The sequence below is a fragment of the Canis lupus genome, chromosome 5 (genome assembly GCF_048164855.1).
Source record: "Canis lupus baileyi chromosome 5, mCanLup2.hap1, whole genome shotgun sequence".
NCBI lineage: Eukaryota > Metazoa > Chordata > Mammalia > Carnivora > Canidae > Canis > Canis lupus.
The window spans coordinates 76,288,558-76,308,954 of NC_132842.1; the positions used below are offsets into that span (position 1 = coordinate 76,288,558).

The 20,397-nt window shown below is 41.1% G+C and overlaps 2 protein-coding genes across 14 annotated transcripts; one reads left to right on the top strand and one right to left on the bottom strand.

Annotated features, from left to right (window-relative positions):
* The first annotated feature begins 774 nt into the window (after positions 1 to 774).
* Positions 775 to 13,216, top strand: SRSF10 (serine and arginine rich splicing factor 10). 10 transcript variants are annotated; one of them, XM_072827818.1, is made up of 7 exons: positions 776 to 985; positions 2,626 to 2,730; positions 6,288 to 6,391; positions 7,901 to 8,063; positions 8,299 to 8,352; positions 8,487 to 8,588; positions 11,905 to 13,216. In XM_072827818.1, the coding sequence occupies exons 1-7, from the start codon at positions 921 to 923 to the stop codon at positions 11,963 to 11,965; spliced, it is 654 nt and encodes a 217-aa protein (XP_072683919.1). In that variant the 5' UTR covers positions 776 to 920; the 3' UTR covers positions 11,966 to 13,216. The 10 variants fall into 10 exon arrangements, with proteins under 10 accessions (XP_072683922.1, XP_072683919.1, XP_072683921.1 ...); XM_072827820.1 differs by lacking the exon at positions 11,905 to 13,216 and adding an exon at positions 11,671 to 11,841; XM_072827819.1 differs by lacking the exon at positions 11,905 to 13,216 and adding an exon at positions 3,175 to 3,537 and having other exon boundaries at positions 815 to 985; positions 2,626 to 2,797; positions 6,295 to 6,391; positions 8,487 to 9,949.
* Positions 13,217 to 15,803: 2,587 nt separating this feature from the next.
* PNRC2 (proline rich nuclear receptor coactivator 2) lies at positions 15,804 to 19,625 on the bottom strand. Of its 4 annotated transcripts, none has more exons than XM_072827826.1 (3): positions 19,232 to 19,625; positions 18,225 to 18,429; positions 15,804 to 17,906 (listed from the first exon to the last, which is right to left on the bottom strand). In XM_072827826.1, the coding sequence occupies exon 3, from the start codon at positions 17,886 to 17,888 to the stop codon at positions 17,469 to 17,471; it is 420 nt and encodes a 139-aa protein (XP_072683927.1). In that variant the 5' UTR covers positions 17,889 to 17,906; positions 18,225 to 18,429; positions 19,232 to 19,625; the 3' UTR covers positions 15,804 to 17,468. The 4 variants fall into 4 exon arrangements, with proteins under 4 accessions (XP_072683927.1, XP_072683930.1, XP_072683929.1 ...); XM_072827829.1 differs by having other exon boundaries at positions 18,225 to 18,425; positions 19,333 to 19,471; XM_072827828.1 differs by having other exon boundaries at positions 19,333 to 19,465.
* Between the last annotated feature and the right edge of the window lie 772 nt (positions 19,626 to 20,397).

The following is a 20,397-nucleotide window of genomic DNA, read 5'->3' on the forward strand; positions in this document are numbered from 1 at the left end:
AACAGAACTCTTTGGCATTTTCCCTAATTTCTAAGAGCATGAAGAGGTTCTGAGACCCAAAAGTTGGAAGGACCCCTGCAATACGGGCCACTAGCAACAACAACAACAACAACAACAACAACAACAACAACAACAAAATAGCTGTGGATGACAGTGGAGATGAAGATGTGAGATTTGCATTGCATTGCAATCGAAAGGTTGAGAGCGGCCTAATCGGGAGGAAAGAGGCTGGAGAGGTGGAGGAAATGATGGAGAAGGGGGCAACCCGGGGCACGGGTCCTCCGGGAGTGCGCCCACGACGTGCAGAGAGCTGTGCGGAGGCACCCCCCCCCCCCAACAGGGACATAAATCTCGTCCCCTTGCAGGTCAGCGATCTCATAAAAGCTAAGGCATAACTTGGACCAGACAGGAAATCGTACGGCGGTCTCTTCGATTTCTAATTTTTTAAATTGTCAGGTTAGCAAAAACTGTAAGCTTCGGGCGTAGGGGGTTAAAACCTCTACTTCCTGACTTGCAAGGGGAGGAAGGGAGGGGAAACCGGTGCAAAGCAGAAAAGGGCGGGAAAATAAAGCACGAAGAAAAAAAAAAAAAAAAAGAAAGAAAGAGCGGGCTTGGGGGAGGGGGAAGAGGCCGCGCCAGAAGCCAATGAATGAGAGCGAGGCTGCGGCACGTATCCACCCCCCGCCCCCGCCGCCCGCCTGCGCAGGCGCACGCCCGGTGATCTCGCGGGAAAGAGCCGTTGCCAGTCCCGGCGTCGAGCCCAGGTGGCGGGGGGAGGGGGTGGAGGCGGGAGTGAAGTCTCGCGAGAAGAGGCGGTTTCGTAGCGGAGCCCTCGGGCTGAGTGTCTGAGGATCTACCGCCGGATCCGCGGACGGTTTCCTGAGCCCGTTAGTGCCCCTGCCGAGACTCACGTCGCCGTCATGTCCCGCTACCTGCGCCCCCCCAACACCTCTCTGTTCGTAAGGAACGTGGCCGACGACACCAGGTGTGTACAGGGGAGGGGCTCCGGGCCTACCCGGGGAGGCCGCGGGCGCTTGGGGAGGACTCGTGCGGCGGCGGCGGCGGCGGCGGCGGCGCGCTGGGCCGGGGGAGGGGAAGGCGAAGATGGCGGGTCCCGCGCGGGCTTTCGGGCCCCGGCTAGGCCGCGCCGCCGCCTCACCCGCCGCGTGGGAGCGAGGGCGGCGCCCGGGTCCTCCCAGGCCGCGGGGGGGGGGAATTGGGGGAGGAACGCGGGCCGCGGGGGGGCGGTTGGGGGAACGCGGGCCGCGGGGGGGGGGCGGTTACGGGGGGAACGCGAGCCGCGGGGGGGGCCGGTTACGGGGGAACGCGGGCCGCGGGGGGGGCGGTTGGGGGGGGAACGCGGGCCGCGGGGGGGGGACGGTTACGGGGGGAACGCGGGCCGCGGGGGGGGCGGTTGGGGGGAACGCAGGCCGCGTGGCGGGGTTTCGGTCTCCCCTCCTCCCTTGCACTCGGGAGCCCCTTCCTCCCGGCGTCTCGGTGCGCCCAGCCCCCGCCGCGGCCGAACGCCCCGCTCTCCGCATTGATCTGAAGTTCACGTTCTTTGGGGTACACGCCCCCTCGGCCCAAGGGGGGGGGGTGTTGTTTTGTTTTGTTTTGTTTTTGGTAGTTAAATTGCAGCGAAATAACGGGATCGGGGGAGGGGCACGTGCGGCGAAGCATTCGCAACCCTTTTTTTGTTGTTGTGTTGTACTTCTGATTTTGAAAATGTTGGAGAGGTTTGGAGAAAGGGAATGTTGGAAATGGGAAGATAAATTATTCCAATTAGACGGTGCGAACTAGTTCTTCCCATCTGCCGGAAATAACCGGTCGCCCCTTTGAGAAGTGAGGTTTAGGACGCTGTAAAACTAAAATTGGATAATCCGGCTTTGTTCTCACCAATTCCCTTAATTGCTTGTAGTTGCCATCAGAATTTTTTTTTGAAAGAGGTCTCATCAGTAAAAGATATGTTAGGTTTCACAATCGCCCTAATCCCTGAAAAGGCAAATTTATTTTGGTACCCCTGTGTGACTTATATTTTTCTGTCCTAACTTTAGGTAGGAAAGTAAACTGTGTCCTAGAGTCTAGAATATTTTTCCTTTATGTCATTTTGACCTTTATGATTTGAGGAGTTACATTTGTGACTTTACAAACCTTTACCTCCTATTAAGTGTCCCACCCTGTCGCTAAAATTTTAGTATGGAAGTGCTTGATATTTTTCGGAGTACTAGTATTGGTTTGGTACTTTAAAAGAGAAACACTAGAAATACGTAGAATCTAATGCTACTGTGCCTTTTATGAAAAATTAAAGATGTGGTTAGAAACAGTAGATAAATTGTGACCAGGTTTCCTTAGGTGCCTTTTCCTGTTCCTGTAAAATAGTAATACAGACTGCATTGTCTTCCAGAGATCTTGGATCTTAGTGTTCCTTTTTCAGAAAAGAGATTGCCTGTATATTTTTATGCACTTAAAGTTGCCTCTTGATGTTGAGATTTAGAAAGCAAACGGTCACCCAGGGGTACGGCACAATCCCTTTCATTTATTCAGATTACAGAAAGATAGCTATTTCTTACAATTTTTTTTAAAGAAGTGAAAATAAAAACTGGGGGTCTTTTTATGATGTTTTAGGTCTGAAGATTTACGACGAGAATTTGGTCGTTATGGTCCTATAGTTGATGTGTATGTTCCACTTGATTTCTACACACGCCGTCCAAGAGGATTTGCTTATGTTCAATATCCTTTCTTCAGATGGCTGATTAGTGAGGGGTGTTGGAGTTTGAAATTCAAGTTTATGTAAGAGGTAACATCTAAAAAGTAGTTTACTTTTGTCCTCTAATGTTTTATGTCTTCAAATTTTTTGAAAATTAATTCTGACTCACACATTGCTCTTAACTATTTCTTAAAGTTAATCCAAAAACAGTAAAGTATTTAAATTCCCATTCATGCTGCTGAAACTCAAATCAATGATTATAGTATGTGATTTAAATTTGAATACACTCTGGTTGCTACCACCTATAATGTAAGTCAAATTAAAAGTTAATATGTTCTTGTGCTTAGCAATTAAAGTTTGGTATTGTCTGTTAATTTGAATCACTTGATCAAAAACAAATTGTATAACAATGAGGTAAACTTCTTTAATATTGTCCCCTAATTTGCTGTCCTCTGTTGTTACCTCAGAGAATGTAAAGCTGTACAGTTATGGCGACCCCAAAGAGAAAGCATGAAAGAACCTTTAGAGTAGAGTTCAACACTTAAGGCAAGTAGACAAGCCAAAGACCTCTTAAGGATCAGGCTTGAAGAGAAGGGAGAGTTTGGGAAAAGAAAAAATAAAGAAAAGCTGGAAGAAGGACAAGCCTAATGGGAGACAAAGCCTCGCTTTATCTACAAAAGGGGGAAAAGGTTGTTTTTCAAAGTTAAAGATAAAGCCATCTGTCATATTTGGCCAAGCATCTCATGACAAGTCCTTCTGACAAGCACTTAAAGAGTTAAAGGTCAAGATGAAGTTGAATGATGGCCAAGATTAAAGGAGTCATACCTGATGTATCCTACAGAATAACTTTTCCTTTTTTTTTTTTTTTAATGTTTTGTAAGCAGTTAATTTTCAAAACTATTCTGGTTTGGTCTAGTGACAAAACCTGTAACTTGATTTATGTGGGCCTTGATGTTGTGATTGTGGTCTTGTATAAATGCACTCTCTCTTAGCTTGTCAAGTTAAAGTGTACCAGGATGTAATGTTAAGTTTAAACTCAGCATATTTCTGTTTTGGACCAGATGGTCAGATCCCATAGGGTAGTAGACAGTGCTCTTTGGAGTAGCATGAGGTTCTACGGTCAAGCCGACTCCACAGAGTCGTGCTTAAAATGGGAGACAGATGCTAGCACTGGGAACTACTTAGAAACAATTCTGGTAGTCTTGTAAGGTCAAATCCACTGGAGATAATACCTGTTTATAGATTTTAAAGTGGCTGGGGTTGGGGGGTGGGCGCACATACATACCCCTGACTTCTAAACTTAGCTCTCTGAAGGCTGCTGGTCCTGCACTGCTTTCCCACATACCATCAGTTAGCCCTGAGTGGATTGCAGAAGACATTCTCCTTTGTATGAGTACCTAATCAGAATCTATAGGAGGTCATTCCCTGACCTGGAGTTTTAGGTGACCTTTAACTTCCTTCAGTGAGACAGCAAAGGTTTGGACTGTGGGCATGAGACTAGGAAATATTGTTACTGCTTAAATTCAGTAAGTCTCTTGAAACTTAGCAGGAGTCCTAGTGAGACTTAGGGGAAATGCTGAAAGCTGTTACTTCTACAAAGGTAGTTAGTGATCAAGGACAGGTGAGAGAATTGGTTGCAAAGCTCTGTTACAGAGAGAATAAGAGCTATATTTGGCTTGTGGTTGTTTTTTTTGTTTTTGTTTTTAAGCGATGCTTTCTGGCTTCCGTGTTGACCCAATTTTATCTAGGTTGGGGTGGCTTGGGAACCTGGATCAACAGTGATTTGACTCAAGAGTATGTGATACTTGGGCTAGAAGAGAGTTGTTATCCGTCTAAAGGAGAATCACATACTTATACCTAAAGTCTTTATATTCTTAAAATAGTTAAAAAGAAATCAGTCTCAGGATTTTGCAGATCCTGAGTACAAATTTCTCCATTACCAACATCAGATTGATATTTGACCCCGTTCCCAGTTAGCCTTTTCTTAACACGTATAGTAGAACTTTGCCGTGGTTCATCCAGCCCAGGATTCTGTTTTTGAGGGTAGGTCCAGAAAAGGAGTTAATCTCAATAACTTTGATACCTTTTAATTATAACCCTCTAAAAAGAAAATTATATTCTGTCCCCTGGGATAGTAAGTAGTATATCCATTAAGTGAACTTTTAAAAATACTTTTAGAGCTCAACTTCATTAATCTTGAGGGGTATTCCATTATAGTACTCAGCATTCTAAACTCCCTATCATCCTTTGCTTTTTCATGTTGAAAGCCCCATGACTTAGGACTTGGGGAAACCTGTCTTGCATTAACATGCACGTAATAGCTTCAGGACGAGAGAACTGGGAACTTGATACGGTTAACTCCTTTCAGAACAAAAAATAGGAAATCTGATGAGGCAGACCTTTTTGATATCTGAAATGGATATTAGTGTCAGTCTTGAAGGGAGTGTGTATCTTTGGCGATGTTTTTTAATCAGCTCAAGATCTGCTTTCTTGTCTCTCAATTTTGAGATATGTAAATGGAAAAGTTAGATTTTTAGGATAGAGTGAAAAATCTATACCCAGACTTAACCTGTTTCCCTTTCCAAAGCTTTTATATCAAACTGCTCTGAATATTTGTTTGGCTTCCATCAGAATGGTGGTTTTAAGAAAGGAGCTAAATTTGGGCAGAATAACTTTGTAAAGTCAAGGGTTCACATAGTTTTATTGCTGACAATGAGGGAAGAGGGCAAGGTGGCAGCAGCATCTCAAGTCAGAAAATGGTACTCGCAGACCCTCTCAGGTTTATATAAATGTTACCTTGAAATTCTCAGGTTAAAAACCAGTCCCAGACCCACTTCTTGCAGGAAGCTGTATTTTTAGTATTACAGTTAGGGCTTTCCAGTCCAGGAATCTTTAGAAATGGTCTGTTATTTTTTTGACCGCATGCTTTTATAGTCTGTGCATGGGTGTAATACGCTTTTGGTATAGTGATGTCTTGAGTATTTATTGCTTGATTCTGTCTTGATAATCCACAAGTGGATTGCATACCAGCCTTCACTGTATGGCATAAGGAAGACAGCTACATGAAGTAATAGTGTTAGGTATATCGGAGAAAAACAGCAAAATAAGATGGAAGTTAATGCTTTATCTCTTGTAAGGTAAGGTATATTCTGCTTGCTTACACAAGAACTATTGGCATTTTCTTTTTTTTCCTTAAACATAAATGAAAAACAGTTTTGGTTTTATTTTAAGAAATTTTTGTTTTAGTATACAGCATAGAGCTGATATTTTTTGTTTTGTAAAACTTTCATTAAAACTTGGAAATTTTTTGCTAGCATTACTTGGTAGTTCAGCTACAACAGATCTTTAATAACTTTATAATGTGTATTCACGTGTGTTTTCAAATGTATGCTGTAGGAAATCACAAGTGCTTTTAATGCTGTGAAGTGTCTATAGCCAAATTAACCAACCTAAATAAGTGAGGTCTGGATGATTTTCTAGAATAATATTGAAAGATTGTGAGTTGTTCCAGACTTGCCATCTGAGCATTCATTCATTATCAAAGTATGCAAAACTTCCCAAGCCCCTTAACATTTAGCACATTTGAGGATGTCCGTGATGCTGAAGATGCTTTACATAATTTGGACAGAAAATGGATTTGTGGACGCCAAATTGAAATACAGTTCGCACAGGGGGATCGAAAGAGTAAGTACCCTTATGCCTAATATATGTATATGTATAATACGTCATTTTTAAACAGTGCTTAGTATCTTCTTCTTTTTTTTTTTTTTTTTTTTTGGAAGTATTTGCAATTTGTCTATCTGTTCGAAATCTAAAAAGATAATTTTTGAATAGATAATCTCACATACTTTGCAAAAAGGTAGAATGTGAAGATTAGAATGCCTGAAATACGTGTTTGGACTTTTTAAGAAAGTCGATCAATACTATGCGCTGCGGCGTGTTTAAATTACTGGGGGTGGAATTAAAAGGGAAATAATTTGGAAAGTATTGGGTCCTTTCAGCCATTTCTCTTCATAAAGACCTTCACAGTATAATTGGCTATTTGTGTGGGTGCTTGTCTGTGGAAATGAATAGATAGAATTAAACTGAGAAAAATTATAGGTGAAACCTAGAATTGATTTTATATTAGTTTGTGGTTTTTATTATGCAAGCAAACACCAGCTAATCAGGTGTAGGCTGCATGCTAATGAGGCAGGAGTACAGGCTTTGGAGTCATAGACCTGGGTTTGAATTTGGGCTCAACCATTTTGTTACCTTGGGCAATATATTAAGAGATGAATATAGCTGCTGAAGAAAGGAGGGGCATGGAAGTAGACGCTAACTGCCAGTAATTCTCTGGTTCTTGCATTGGGTGGTGGGTTCTTGGGTATTCGCTGTGGTATTTTTATAAACACACAGACTTCTAGTACTTGCTTCATAGACTTGAATGAGGTAATGGGAATTGAGGACTGTCCAGGGGTACTGGCTAAGGCATCCGATAAGTGCTCTTTTCCACTTTTGTTGTGTTCTCTCAGAACCATATAACCAACCATTATCACTGCATTTTGATACTAAAACATTGTTCCTAGGCTACCAATAAGTATTTTATCGTTGTTAATTGTATTCCTAAAAAGTGAAAAACGCACAGAATAATTCCAAATTATCATATGGTTCAGTCATTCATATTTTAATTTGGAAATTTTAAAAATGTGGTAAATTTTCCTCATGTTGGAGTTAGTGGCATATTTTTTGACAGCAAGCCAAATGGTGAAAAGGTCTGAAAAAAAAATAGTTGGGAAGATACTTGAAAGTATCATTTTTATTTTATTATTTTTTTAAAAGATTTATTATTTATTTATTCATGACAGACACGGGGGTGGGGGGGGGCAGAGACACAGGCAGAAGGAGAAGCAGGCTCCATAGAGAACCTGACATGGGACTCGATCCCAGGTCTCCAGGATCACGCCCTGGGCTGCAGGCAGCGCTAAACCGCTGCGCCATAGAGGCTGCCCGAAAGTATCATTTTTAACATAAAACAGTATTTTGATAGACTTCCTTAAAAACAAATCCCTTTTCCAAGATCAATAGTTGTATTAACCTTGATGCCGATTTAGGGGTATAAGGGAGGCAAATAAGGAAAATTTTCCTATAATTTGAAGACTTACTATATAAGGTATTAACATTTCTAAATATTTTGTTTTGTTTATTTCATAGCTCCAAATCAAATGAAAGCCAAGGAAGGGAGGAATGTGTACAGTTCTTCACGCTATGATGATTATGACAGATACAGACGTTCTAGAAGCCGAAGTTATGAAAGAAGAAGATCAAGAAGCCGGTCCTTTGACTACAACTATAGAAGATCTTATAGTCCTAGAAAGTAAGTGTGATGTGTGTAGTACAGTAATATTCAGAAAAGATTTATGTTTGTTAGCTTTTAATTTTTTAATATTTTGTACACTTTAATTATATACATTGAATGCTTCATTGAAACTAAAAATATTTTAGTGCTTCATTTAAAAAGTTTTATGGCTCTTTTTTTTTTTTAATTAAAAATTTTAGAAGACTGTAAATAGACATTTGTCACTGTTTGCTCTTTCTGATGTACTTTTTAGCAGTAGACCGGCTGGAAGACCACGGCGTAGCAGAAGCCATTCCGACAATGATAGGTAAATAACTTTGCTTTGAAAAAGACTTAAACGTTTTTTCAATTTCAGAGTGAACTTTTGCTCTAAAAATAACAAATTTGATTAATATAGAATCTAATTTTTACTCTAATTGTATCTCTCCTCTGTTTTGAAAGATTCAAACACCGAAATCGATCTTTTTCAAGATCTAAATCCAATTCAAGATCACGGTCCAAGTCCCAGCCCAAGAAAGAAATGAAGGCTAAATCACGTTCTAGGTCTGCATCTCACACCAAAACTAGAGGCACCTCTAAAACAGATTCCAAAACACATTATAAGTCTGGCTCAAGATATGAAAAGGAATCAAGGAAAAAAGAACCACCTAGATCCAAATCTCAGTCAAGATCACAATCTAGGTCTAGGTCAAAATCTAGATCAAGGTCTTGGACTAGTCCTAAGTCCAGTGGCCACTGATAGTAAAAACCTTGATATTTTTAGGCATGTATCATTCATTTACTCATAGTTTGGTTTACTTAAATTATCAGGAATACAATGTTGCAATGATGCTTAAAAAAACACTTGTCAGTTTTCCCTGTACCAGGCAAATGGTTATAATTAAAATGATATGCTGTTGAGAAGCCACTCTTAAGAGTCCAGTTTGTTTAATGTTATGGGCAGCTACCAATTTGTGGTGTCTCTGTATATTTTTGTAAAGATTCTCATTTTTTATGCTTGAAGTATTGGTGAAAAGATGTTGGTTGACCATAATTTGCAACATTGTCTTATTAAAAATAAACTTTCATATCCATATTTGGTAGAACTGTTAACCTAGAAATGTAGCTTGCTAATAAGATAGAATGATACAAAAGTGAAGTTGTAGCCACAGTACAACACTGATCAGACACATTTAGGTTCAGGGTGGACCTTTTTGTCTTGTTAAGATGTCTAGGCCCGTGATAATAGTTAATTTAAGACAGAGCGTGGAATAGTTCTTTTGTTAACCCCGCTGTCTTGGGGAATGATGCCAACCGCGTTAAGTAGGATTGGGGAAGATTGAGTTTTTGACTGAAACATGGAGCCTTCACTACTTTTTCTGGTTTCTTGAAGATTTGGAACATAAAAACATCGGAAGAACTCACCTTAAAATTTGAGCAGGTCAATGATGGCAGAAATCATTTTAAGGGGAAAAATGCTCTCATGTAGTTACTCTAAACTTTAAGGAGCATTGCTGGTCATATTGCTTAGTTTTCTTACTGCTATTAAAAAGCAGCAAGTAAATTGTTTCAAAGTAGGTTTTGTTTATGCATATGCAGAGTATAAAAACTGAATTTTGATGCTTCTAGCACCTGCCCTGTGCATTTGTATCAAAATTCGTCTACCACTTTATGAAGGAGGCTTGTTCTTCACACCTCAGCTTATTTCACATGAGGCAAGTTGAAAGAGAACACTCCCATTCTAGGTGATTCTATGGTGCCATGAAATTTAAAATATATTGGAAAAAGAATTAAGAGTCACATCTCTGAGTTTGATTATCAATGTAGTACCTGGCAATAAATACCTGACTTTAAAAAAAAAAAAGACCCTAACCACTTATAATTTCTAGCATTTCTCTGAGAGATCGTTTGGGGGGCAATAAAAAGGACATGTCCAATCTCATTTCAGAATAAAAGCTAGCATCTTTTAAAATTTTAGATTGCTTGCTTGCAGGTATAAGAAAGATTGTGGGAAAACGATTCCTTTTAGAGGATTACTTTTTTTCAATTTTGGTTTTAGTAATATAGGCATTGCCTGTAAAAGAACAAAAGATGGTTTTTAAATACTGTTTGTGGAATGTGTTTAAAGGATTGATTCTAGAACCTTTGTATATTTGATAGTATTTCTAACTTTCATTTCTTTACTGTTTGCAGTTAATGTTCATGTTCTGCTATGCAATCATTTATATGCACGTTTCTTTAATTTTTTAGATTTTCCTGGATGTATAGTTTAAACAACAAAAAGTCTATTTAAAACTGTAGCAGTAGTTTGCAGTTCTAGCAAAGAGGAAAGTTGTGGGGTTAAACTTTGTATTTTCTTTCTTATAGAAGCTTCTAAAAAGGTATTTTTATATGTTCTTTTTAACAAATATTGTGTACAACCTTTAAAACATCAATGTTTGGATCAAAACAAGACCCAGCTTATTTTCTGCTTGCTGTAAATTAAGCAAACATGCTATAATAAAAACAAAATGAAGGAAATAATGATTAACTGGAATTATTATAGTTTTGAATGAAATTCTAAAATAACAGTGGAAACAATTCTTGTAGATTTAGGAATATTTTAAATCAGTGTTGCACTAGGCACAACTAGCTTTTCTTTGGAAATGATAGATCCTGCCAGAAAGGTACATCTTTTATATACTATTAAAAATTCCTTATGTAATGTCAGAGTTTCATGATTGCATATTAAGCCCCTTGGGTTAAATAATAGAGATTATTGGTAGTATTAATATAAGTATTAAAATGAAATTTGAGTCCGCTAATTGTAAGTTTATATTTTCATTATTGGATGGTCCAATACTGCTCTTCCCCGTCCTAAACAAGATGTATTGGGCCTTATATTTATGGCTTGATTTAAAATACTTCTGCATTGAATGTCAGTGAGCAGTTAATATATTAAGTGATAACCACTTGGGGAAACTGGTTTAGGTATGTTATGGTTTGAATTCTAGCTACTATATAATGACAACAATTTTAACTGATACTTAGTATTTATGATGTGCCAGACACAGTTCTAAAAACTTGCTGTGTTAACTCATTTACTTTTCATAAAACCTAGGGGAAAGATACTTTGAGTAACCCCATATCACAGATAAGGAAATTGAGACACAAAGGAAAGGCTGTAAAAGGCAGATCTAAGATTTGAGCCCAGGCCTAGTCCTTATTTATTTTTTTTAAAGGACTATAATTTGAGAAAACTAGATTGAGGAGATATCCCATTGAAATTGTTCAGTCTTTGTGTAGAAACAGAAGGCCTGATGATCTCATTTTTGTTTTTATTTATGTCACTTAAAATGTCCCCCCCCCCATTTCCTTGAGAACTCTATATGTTACTTCTAAAGTGACATACCTAACAGCTTCAAAAGGACTAAATTACAGTTGAACCCATGATAGTTAGGATCCTACTCATACTTGATGAGGATCCTTACACAGTGCTTTGATTTTGGGCTACATAGTTCTACAATTATGGAGGATCTACTGTGTGTCTGGCACTGTTATCAATATTAGAGTAGGTCATATGAAGACTCAAGTGAAGACTGACACTTCACCTCTCTTTTTACTTAAGATCTCTCTGCATTTTGTTTTGTTTTGTTTTGTTTTGAAGCCAAGTAAGCAAGAAGAAAAATGACAGATAATGCTTCAGTGAGAAAGGAAAGGTGCTACATAGAGTATGAGCTGTTAAGTTTACAACCCAGGGAAAAGACCTGGGAACTATTGTACTATTCTCTTGAAAATTTGGCCCAGTAAGCTGCTACATCCAGTTCAACTAACAAAATCCTGTATACCACAGAGAAGAATAAAGAAAACCAAACTGACAAACATCCTTCTTTTATTTAAGACCAAACTGCAGCTGGAATACCCAGTACAGTTCTGCTTACTACACTTCAAGAAAGATCTGAGAAAGCGGAAAAAGAACCAAAGAAGGGCAGTTCAAGCGACCAAAGGGTGGGTGGAAGGTGCTGCAGTATGAATACTGTACGAATATTTTGACTCTGGTCTGAAAAGATAAAAGAATGTTATCGAAACTACATGGAATAATTGAAGTCCCTTCAAGTTTGAAAGTAAGCATTTTAGGACAAATAAAAGGAAATTCAACTTTGTACTTGTGGAAACTAATCCCTAAATCTGAATAGGTTTATATTGATTCATGGGTAACAGGTCCATAATAAATGATTGGAAACTAGGATGTCTGACTATCAAGGAAGACAGCCATAGTCTCTCACAGTGCCTCTGTTGGTCTGTCTCAAACTGAATTGGGTGAGAAAAGGTATGGTCCAATATAAACTTTTTCTTGGTTATCTCTTAAAGTCAGTTCCATGTTCGCTATTGGCAAATCTTGCCTTTGTTTATTCCAGTGCCAGTGTTTTTCTGCTTAATGGTTTGCTTTGTTGGCATCTAAGTTTATTGACTTGTATGCCATGTGCAGTTTACATCTTCCTTACACTCTTTCCCAGGTAAATTCCAATTCTGATACTTGACATCTAGCTAAGAGGGTCCATCTCTTCTCACCTCTATCCTAAGTCAGTATATTCAGCAAACATTTATTTACAGAGCCCTTACTGTGGGCAAAAATTGTTCTGGGTAATTGGGGAGAAAAATAGAAAATTCACTTATTTAATAAATGTCTACTGAGCACAATCTAGTGAATCATTACAGTACAGCCTCATTGTTTTGAGGTGTATTATTCGTAATTATTTTACACCATTCATATCTTAACGTAATTATAAGACCCAGAATACTATCAAAGATAATTTTGTGGTTATCTGACATTTAAAAGTATCCAGTATTTCTGTTTGCATCCCATTAATACAAATAATGAAAAAATGTTTTAATCTGTAATAAACTGATTTATTGTGCAGTGACTGTAATATACTAGAGTTATATTAAATTGTTAACTCTGCCTCCTCAAACACATATTAGGCGATAATCCCAAAAATAAGTATTTAACTGCATTAGATATAAAGGAGACTCTGGGTGCTATAATTAGATTATTTTGAGGCAGACAGAGAGCTGTTATCCCAACTGATTTAGTATGTTCTGTAATTGAGAAAATGTTCACCAGATTATACTTTTTAGTGATTTACATGTACATTTTATAGGGGACATGTTCTGTGTATAGTGAATAAATAACTTTTATAGTATCACAAAAATGTTTTGGATTCCTTAGTTCCTTATTAGGATATGAAGTTTGTTATACATGATTCTTCATCACTCACATTTGAGTTTTGTCATATTTCTGCCACATTTTAGCTGCTTTCCGTGGGAAGTTACTCATCTAAAAATATGGAAGTGTTTGAGCCTTTATAAAAAATTTTGAAAATATTGCACATAACTACAGAAGATATGAAATGGAAGTATTTTTACCCGTTTGATGAAAAAATTTTTTGCAAACTTGCCTAATATCACAGCGAGTAAGTGGCAAATTCTAGGTTGGAGTTAATGGTTTTTTCATGTGGTTCCTCTACTGCTGTTTTGTGCCTTTTTTTTTTTTAATGGGAAATTTTTTATAACATAAAAAATAATATAATGGAATCTACAGTTCATGTAGAAGGAAGATTTAATAGATTTATGGAAAAATATATCAAAAGTTACTTTGTAATCTTCCTGAATGAAAAAAAGGTTCAATATAACCTGAGATCTCACAACTAATTGTGACAGCCTGTCTCCATTCTGGCTTTCCAAATTTCAGTCTCCTTCTATTGCTTTTTTGACCATACTGTTGTTTACAAACTCCTGAGATACTTTGAAAAGGGGAAGCTATGACCTAAGACAGCACAAAGATAGTTGAGGAATACTCTAAATGGTATTTCTACCAGGAAGTTAGAGCCGTTCTAATTGAGAAATGAAGAAAGCTGCCTATTTGTTTTCATTCAGCTATTGACATCTTTAAGACATAGTTGCTATGGAAAAGTTTCCTTCTCTTGGGTTTTTTCCCTCTGCCCCCCTCCTCCAACAGTGTTGGTTATGTTTATTGCATTGTGTTTCTATGTATTTTCTAACAGTTGTTTCGCCCTATTAAAGTTGGGATTCTTTATTTGGAATAAAAAGGCATGTAAATTCCTTTTATTGATAATTGACAGAGTAGCTTGTAAAGAAGTAAAAGGCCTTTGTGTGTAGTTTTTTGTAGATCCCGTCTCTGAACACTAGAGTGAAATAAACTGGTCTAGGAACTAAAAAATGTGTCCCCTCCTCCCCTCTTAGGTTTAGTTCTGCCTTCCAGGTTTGTGGCTGGGTAGGCCTTCCTCATTTGCATGAGAGGCTTTAGAGATGTACTTTGTCTCCTGTTTTATAGAGTAATTGCCGATGAGAATGCAATTAAAGAAAAACCCAAAAACCTTTGTTTTTTTTTCCTGCCTTGTGCTTGCTTTTGGAAATAGAACTTAACTAGAAATTAAATGTAAAGCTAGGTCATAGACCCAGATTCCATCATACTGTACACCATCAAAAAAATGACAAATTTAAGTTCTGACAGTCTTAAGGCAAGGCTACATGGCTGACTTCAGCCTTAGAGGATAGGTGGTTTCTCTTTACAACAACTTTTTGGTTCTCACAAGTACAATAGTTTGGGAAATTCCTGTAGGCTAACCAAAATTGTAAGTAACTCTTCTGAGAGTGAGATGTTATGATCATTAACCTTTTCCCTAGGTTATCCCTAGCTATTAAAAACTTTATGGTTAGTAAGCCTTTTGTACTTGATCCTCAAGTCTGGAACACTTCCCACTTGAGTCGATCCTAAGCCCAAAACTTAGTATATATATTGTATAAATCCAATGAAGTTTCACTGCAGTTACAGAAAATTGAGTTTGACGATCCTTGGCATTGTTCATAGACCTTACACTGGGAATATAAAAAAAACAAACTGAAGTTTTGATTTTCTCCGAATCGGTTATTTGCTGTTTGCATGATAAAAGTAATGGCATTGCGCTGGGGTTCACCACCTATTAAACTAGTTGAAGCCACCTCCCCCCCCCCCCAACTGGAACCAAGTGTGGTTCTTGTGATGCCTTCCCCCCCAAAAAAAGTTCCCTGGTGGAAATTATACTTTTATATATTAACATGCAAACACTGGACTCCTGGGGGAGCTCAGTGGTTGAGCATCTGCCTTTGGCTCAGGTCGGGGTCCTGGGATGAGTCCCACATGGGGTTCCCCACAAGGGGCCTGCTGCTTCCTCTGCTTAGGTGTCTGCCTCTCCTGTGTCTCATGAATCTCCTGAGTACTAAAAACCGACAAACACAAGAGTTAGTTTGAGGAATCCTTTTTTTCTTTTTATCTTTTTTTTAAATTTATGATAGAGGGGGCAGAGACATAGGCAGAGGGAGAAGCAGGCTCCATGCACTGGGAGCCAGACGTGGGATTCAATTCTGGGTCTCCAGGATCACGCCCTGGGCCAAAGGCAGGCGCTAAACTGCTGCGCCACCCAGGGATCCCCAGGAATCCTTTTTTTTCTAGAAACCTCAGTCACCTTCGAATGTAGGAAAAGGAAGAGACAGGTGATTGAACCTGCTTTATTTGACTTGCCAATGAATCAGAAGCTTAGTTTCTAAAGTGTTCTGTGGCCTTTTACTGTTAAGCCTACTTGGGTGGGGAGCTGTTGTAGAACTGACCCAAATGTCTTTATCAGCAAATTGGTTACATCTTAAACAACAGTACTTTCATTTTTCAGTTCAGTTAATTATGTGCATTCTAAAATAGTAAAGATAGTCATAACAATCTTTTATAAAATACAAACAAGCCACTGGGGGGGGAAGAGGCAATTTTATTTTTTAATTTCATGCTTGAAATTCACAAATGTACATGAAGTACTATGTAAACTTTAGGATAGCATTATTTGACTTGAGCAATATCACCTCAATCTAAGTTTAACTGGGGAAATACAATTTGGCCATTCTGCTTTAAAATGTCAAAAAGCCACCAAATTAGAATAGGGCACTTAATTTTTAAATTGAGTCTCCCATACAGATTTGTAAGTTGTCTACGGCCATACCACCCTGAACGCGCCCGATCTCGTCAGATTTGTAAGTTAATGTTGGATTAATTTATATTTAGGTAAAACACGTTATCAAGATATTATGCAAGAAATTACATCTTTTGCATTAATGGTCCCCTGGGTTGCACTTGGACTAGTAACAAAATATATACTGACATCATACACTAAACTATATTCATATTATAGATTACAAAAATTATTGAAAGCCAGAATGAATCTTTAGGGTTGGAGGGACCTTTAATAGTTTAATCTTTGGGCTTAAGAAAGAAAAATTAGTCCCATACTGCATCTCACATCTCTTAAAAATAGGAAGTGTTTTAGCAGCTTAAAACCTTTAGTTATATAAAACTTATTACACTAGGATTTACTTTGAAATATAGTTTACAACCAGATCAATTATACATACACTGGCACTTTAGCACAAGGGCAAACTTAAAAACAATTTGTTTTGGACCTTTAAAATCAGGCCATAGTATAAAAACAGAGTCCATGGTCTTACATTCAGCAAATTCATACTAAAATATTCTATTTTTGTAGGATAAATGCCAACAAAACTTTACATATGCTACAAGTTTATTACATATATTTACATGGCTCTTTCCTAAGGTACTTAAAACTTTCACATTATACAGCTCCCCACTTCAAGTAAGCTTTGCAGGGAATGATTTGAGACCACATCACCGTCAGAATAGCTTATGCAGTGCTGTAATACAAAAACGTATTTTGAAAGCTACTCAATGACCACCAAATACTGTTTCTGTAAGAAATGGTTTTGGTGCATTAGTTGGCAGACACCCAGTGCATGAAACAAACGGCCATTGGGATATATGGTCTCATCTAAATTAGATAGCCCCTAGTGCCCTTTTCCACATTTCACCAGCATAGTTTTACAAAAATGCAACTATTCTCTAAGAAAAACTCATATTTTCTTTTTGGCAGTGCATTGGGTTGTTGTCATATTCCTGGTTTGGGTGTTTCTAGGACTTTAAACTGTTAAATATTCAACTACTCCAATCCCTGTAGGTCTTAACTGGATGCTTATAATCAGATTCACTAGCTTCCAACAAGTAAAACTACTGATCCATGAATGATAATCTTAAATTAGTATTTGTGCCCAGCAGACCATAGGAAAAGTTGATTACCATTCCCCAAATCTAAATTTGACAGGTTTAAGAGTTACTCAATTGAGAACACAATATCCAGTACAATTCTCAATAATTTAGTTACTTCAAGTTGCACTGATACTACCATTACATCACAGTGCACACTACACGTAAAACAGTTAAGATGAAATCTAATGTTTTCTACATTAATTAGCAATTTTACAGATTAATTCCCTAGTGAATTTGGTCTGAAACAACTGACAACTACCCTTAAATAGAACTAAATTTAAACATTAGTATTTTATCTTATTTTATACCTGTACTTTAAGTAAGGTTTTAAGTTGAAATGTCATTATTTCCTTATCAGAAGGATTAAAGGAAACTGGAACCCAGTGGCTTGGTGGTTTAGGAAGAACACTTGGTGATGGTGGCTCACTAAACTTGGCTCCAGCGTAGTTCTGATTAGTTTGAGACTTAAAAAGTAAAGTGGGACTTGATAAGCTAGAGTTCCAGTTTTGATTATTTGGAAAATTTTTGTTCTTCCCCCCATTTTGCATGGCCTGCCGTGCAGCTGCTGAGGAGGTGTAAGTGTGTCCTCTTTCTTTTTTCTTGTGAACAATCTTCATTTGGGAATTCTGATCCTTGGTCTTCTGTCTGTTAAGCTGTTGCTGGTTCTTACTAACGTTTCTCGACTGAGGGGCTGGAATGTTATACCTCTCTCCACCACCCATCTTCAGCTTCTTTGTCACCTACACATAAATGGAAAGAAAATATTGAGCAAAATTCCAGTAAGAAAAGTTCAAAACTTGAGGAAGGTTATGTAGCCCCAAACTTGTAACTCCAGAATTCATTTTGGAAAGAATCAAAACTGCTCTTCGGCTGCTTTAACTTCACTGTATATTTACACTTCATTGTATGCACAGCCTTTATTACCTTCTTTATAAAAGGCTCAATCTGAAAATCTGAACAATCACTTTATTTTTTTTTATTTTTTATTTTTTGAACAATCACTTTAAAAATAAAGACAACTGGTTTAGGAGGTTCGTTCCAAAACATGAATTTTGTACCTTTCGGTCTGCTTTTCGGATCGCAGGATTTCCACCACCTGTCCCCTTCCTTGCTGCCAAGCCCAGGATAAGAGATGTTGCTTTCTGCCGGATCCTTTCCTTTGTCTCAATACAGAAGTTTTCATGGGCCGATCCGCCGAGTTCAGCCTAGGAGCTGAGGCCAACATCGGAGTCTCCTAGCACACAAGCTTGAGAGAAGTCCTAGCTAGGAAAGTAGAGATCACTCCGTTACTTCAACTCAAAAAACCTGGGGGGAACGGGATGGTTCATATGGACTCCAGAAATACAGTTAAGAATGGCCGCTTCGTGAACTAGTTAATAAGACAGAAAATCCTCTCGTCCCTGTCCTCCGCGGACTCCGCCCAGCCCGGCTACCCGGGGGCGGGGGCGGGGTCTGCAAGTGTCCCCACGAGTTACATTTCCCCCCCGGGGAGGGTGGGGACTTTCCTGTCTCACGGATCCAGTCACCAAAATGTTCAAAGCAGGGAAGCATCAGCTTTTACAGCCACTCCCAAGAAACCGGCCGAAAAGGAGTTTTCCTCAAGAGACCACGTTTTTAAAATCCGCTTCGAATATTCCCATCTCGCGGCCCATCACGTATCGCAACACGTCGACGTCACGGAAAGTGTCCCCCTTCAGTTACGAACTCTCGGCTCCTCCCCATCTTCAAGTTTTCCCAAGCCACAACCTAAGCCAATTTCCCATCTCGACTACACGGAAAGGGCTCGGGGCGAGCACCACGCACTCCCGGTTCCACCCCTATCCCAAGGAAGCCGGGCACCCAACCAACGAGCCCCTTCTTTCGGGAAGGGCAAGGGCCTTGCAGACGATTGCAACAGCCCCCGGGTCAGTCGGCGCGCCAGCCCAGAAGGTTCGGGTCTTCCGGGCGGCCCCCGCGGCCCCCCGGCCGCCCGCGCCCGCCCCGGCCCCCGGTCTCGCCGCCTTCCCCCAACAATGGGGAGCGCGGCCGCCAACATGGCCGCGCCCGCGGCGCCGCCGCCACTCACCGACTTCAAGCTCGGGACGGCGGCGGCGGCGGCTCCTGCTCGGCGGCGAAGCCCCCCTCCCCTCCCAGGGAGAGACGACGCACGGAGCGAACGAAACCCACGGGCACCGACGAGCTAGCTGCTGACCACCTCGGCGTCCGGACTCGACCTCCTCCTTCCGCCTCTACCGACAAAATGGAGGTGGCTGCGAGCGCCGAAGCGGGGCCGGGAGGCAGGGCGGCCAATCAGCACGCGCCGCCGCGCCGCCTGGCCAATGAGAGGCGCGCCGCCGCCTGTTGCTGGGGCCGGCCGGGCCGAGGGAGGAGAGCTTGCGGCCGGGTTTGAAATCCTTCCCGAGAGGTGCATGTCGGGAACAACTGCTGCGGCCCCGGCCGCCGACCGCCGACCGCCGACCGCCGACCGCCGGCCCCCCGCGCGCCCCGCCCCGCCCCTCCGCCCCGCCCCCGGGTCGGTCCTGCCCGCGCGCGCTGGGCGCCGGGGAAGGGGCGTCAAGCGCCCTCCTGGCCGCGGCCCGCGGCTCCGAGGAGGGCGGAGCGGGACCGGACCGGAGCGGCTCGGCTCCGAGGTGGGCTCGCTGGGCCCGTGACCGGGTTTCACCGACGGAAGATCCTCAACAAAGTTGCCTCCCGAGCGCCGGCCGCCGCCCGCTCTGCTGCTCTCGCCCCCTCCTTCTCCTCGGTCGCGAGAACGTCCCTGCAGCCCCCCGCCCCGGTTGGCGCCCGTTGCGGTTCCCTCTGGGGTCCCCCACCGCGGCCTCCTCGAAACTTTGCGAAGGGGCCTCGCCTGTGAAGGCGATTCCCGCACATGCGCGGATCGAGTCAGTGGCTCCTTTGTGTCCCCGCGGGCCCCTGGCTTCGGCTAGAGCCCCGGGCTAGAGCCCTGGGAGTCAGGGCGACCGCGGGTCCCCGCGTCCGCCACCAGGCCCCCGGGGGCGAGGCCGCTGTCGGTGTTTGGGAACCCGGTGTCCCGCGTTGTAAGTGCGCGAGAAGAGCAGCGGCGCCTGGAGCCTCGTGACCCCGGCTGCGGGGATCCAGCCCTCCCCGCGGGGACCCTGCTTCTCCCTGTCCCCGTGTCTCTGCCGCGCTCTGCTTCTCATGAATGAATAAATAAATGTTTTAAAAAGAAATAAAAGTTTGTTGAGGGAATGAGGCTCCCTTAGTCCCCTT

Excerpts from the sequence above, each read along its gene's own strand:
- SRSF10 (XM_072827816.1), top strand. The coding sequence starts at position 921 with ATGTCCCGCTACCTGCGCCCCCCCAACACCTCTCTGTTCGTAAGGAAC. Across the intron at positions 8,064-8,298 it reads AGATCTTATAGTCCTAGAAA|CAGTAGACCGGCTGGAAGAC; the intron begins GTAAGTGTGATG and ends TGTACTTTTTAG. Across the intron at positions 8,353-8,486 it reads AGCCATTCCGACAATGATAG|ATTCAAACACCGAAATCGAT; the intron begins GTAAATAACTTT and ends CTGTTTTGAAAG.
- PNRC2 (XM_072827826.1), bottom strand. The coding sequence starts at position 17,888 with ATGGGTGGTGGAGAGAGGTATAACATTCCAGCCCCTCAGTCGAGAAAC.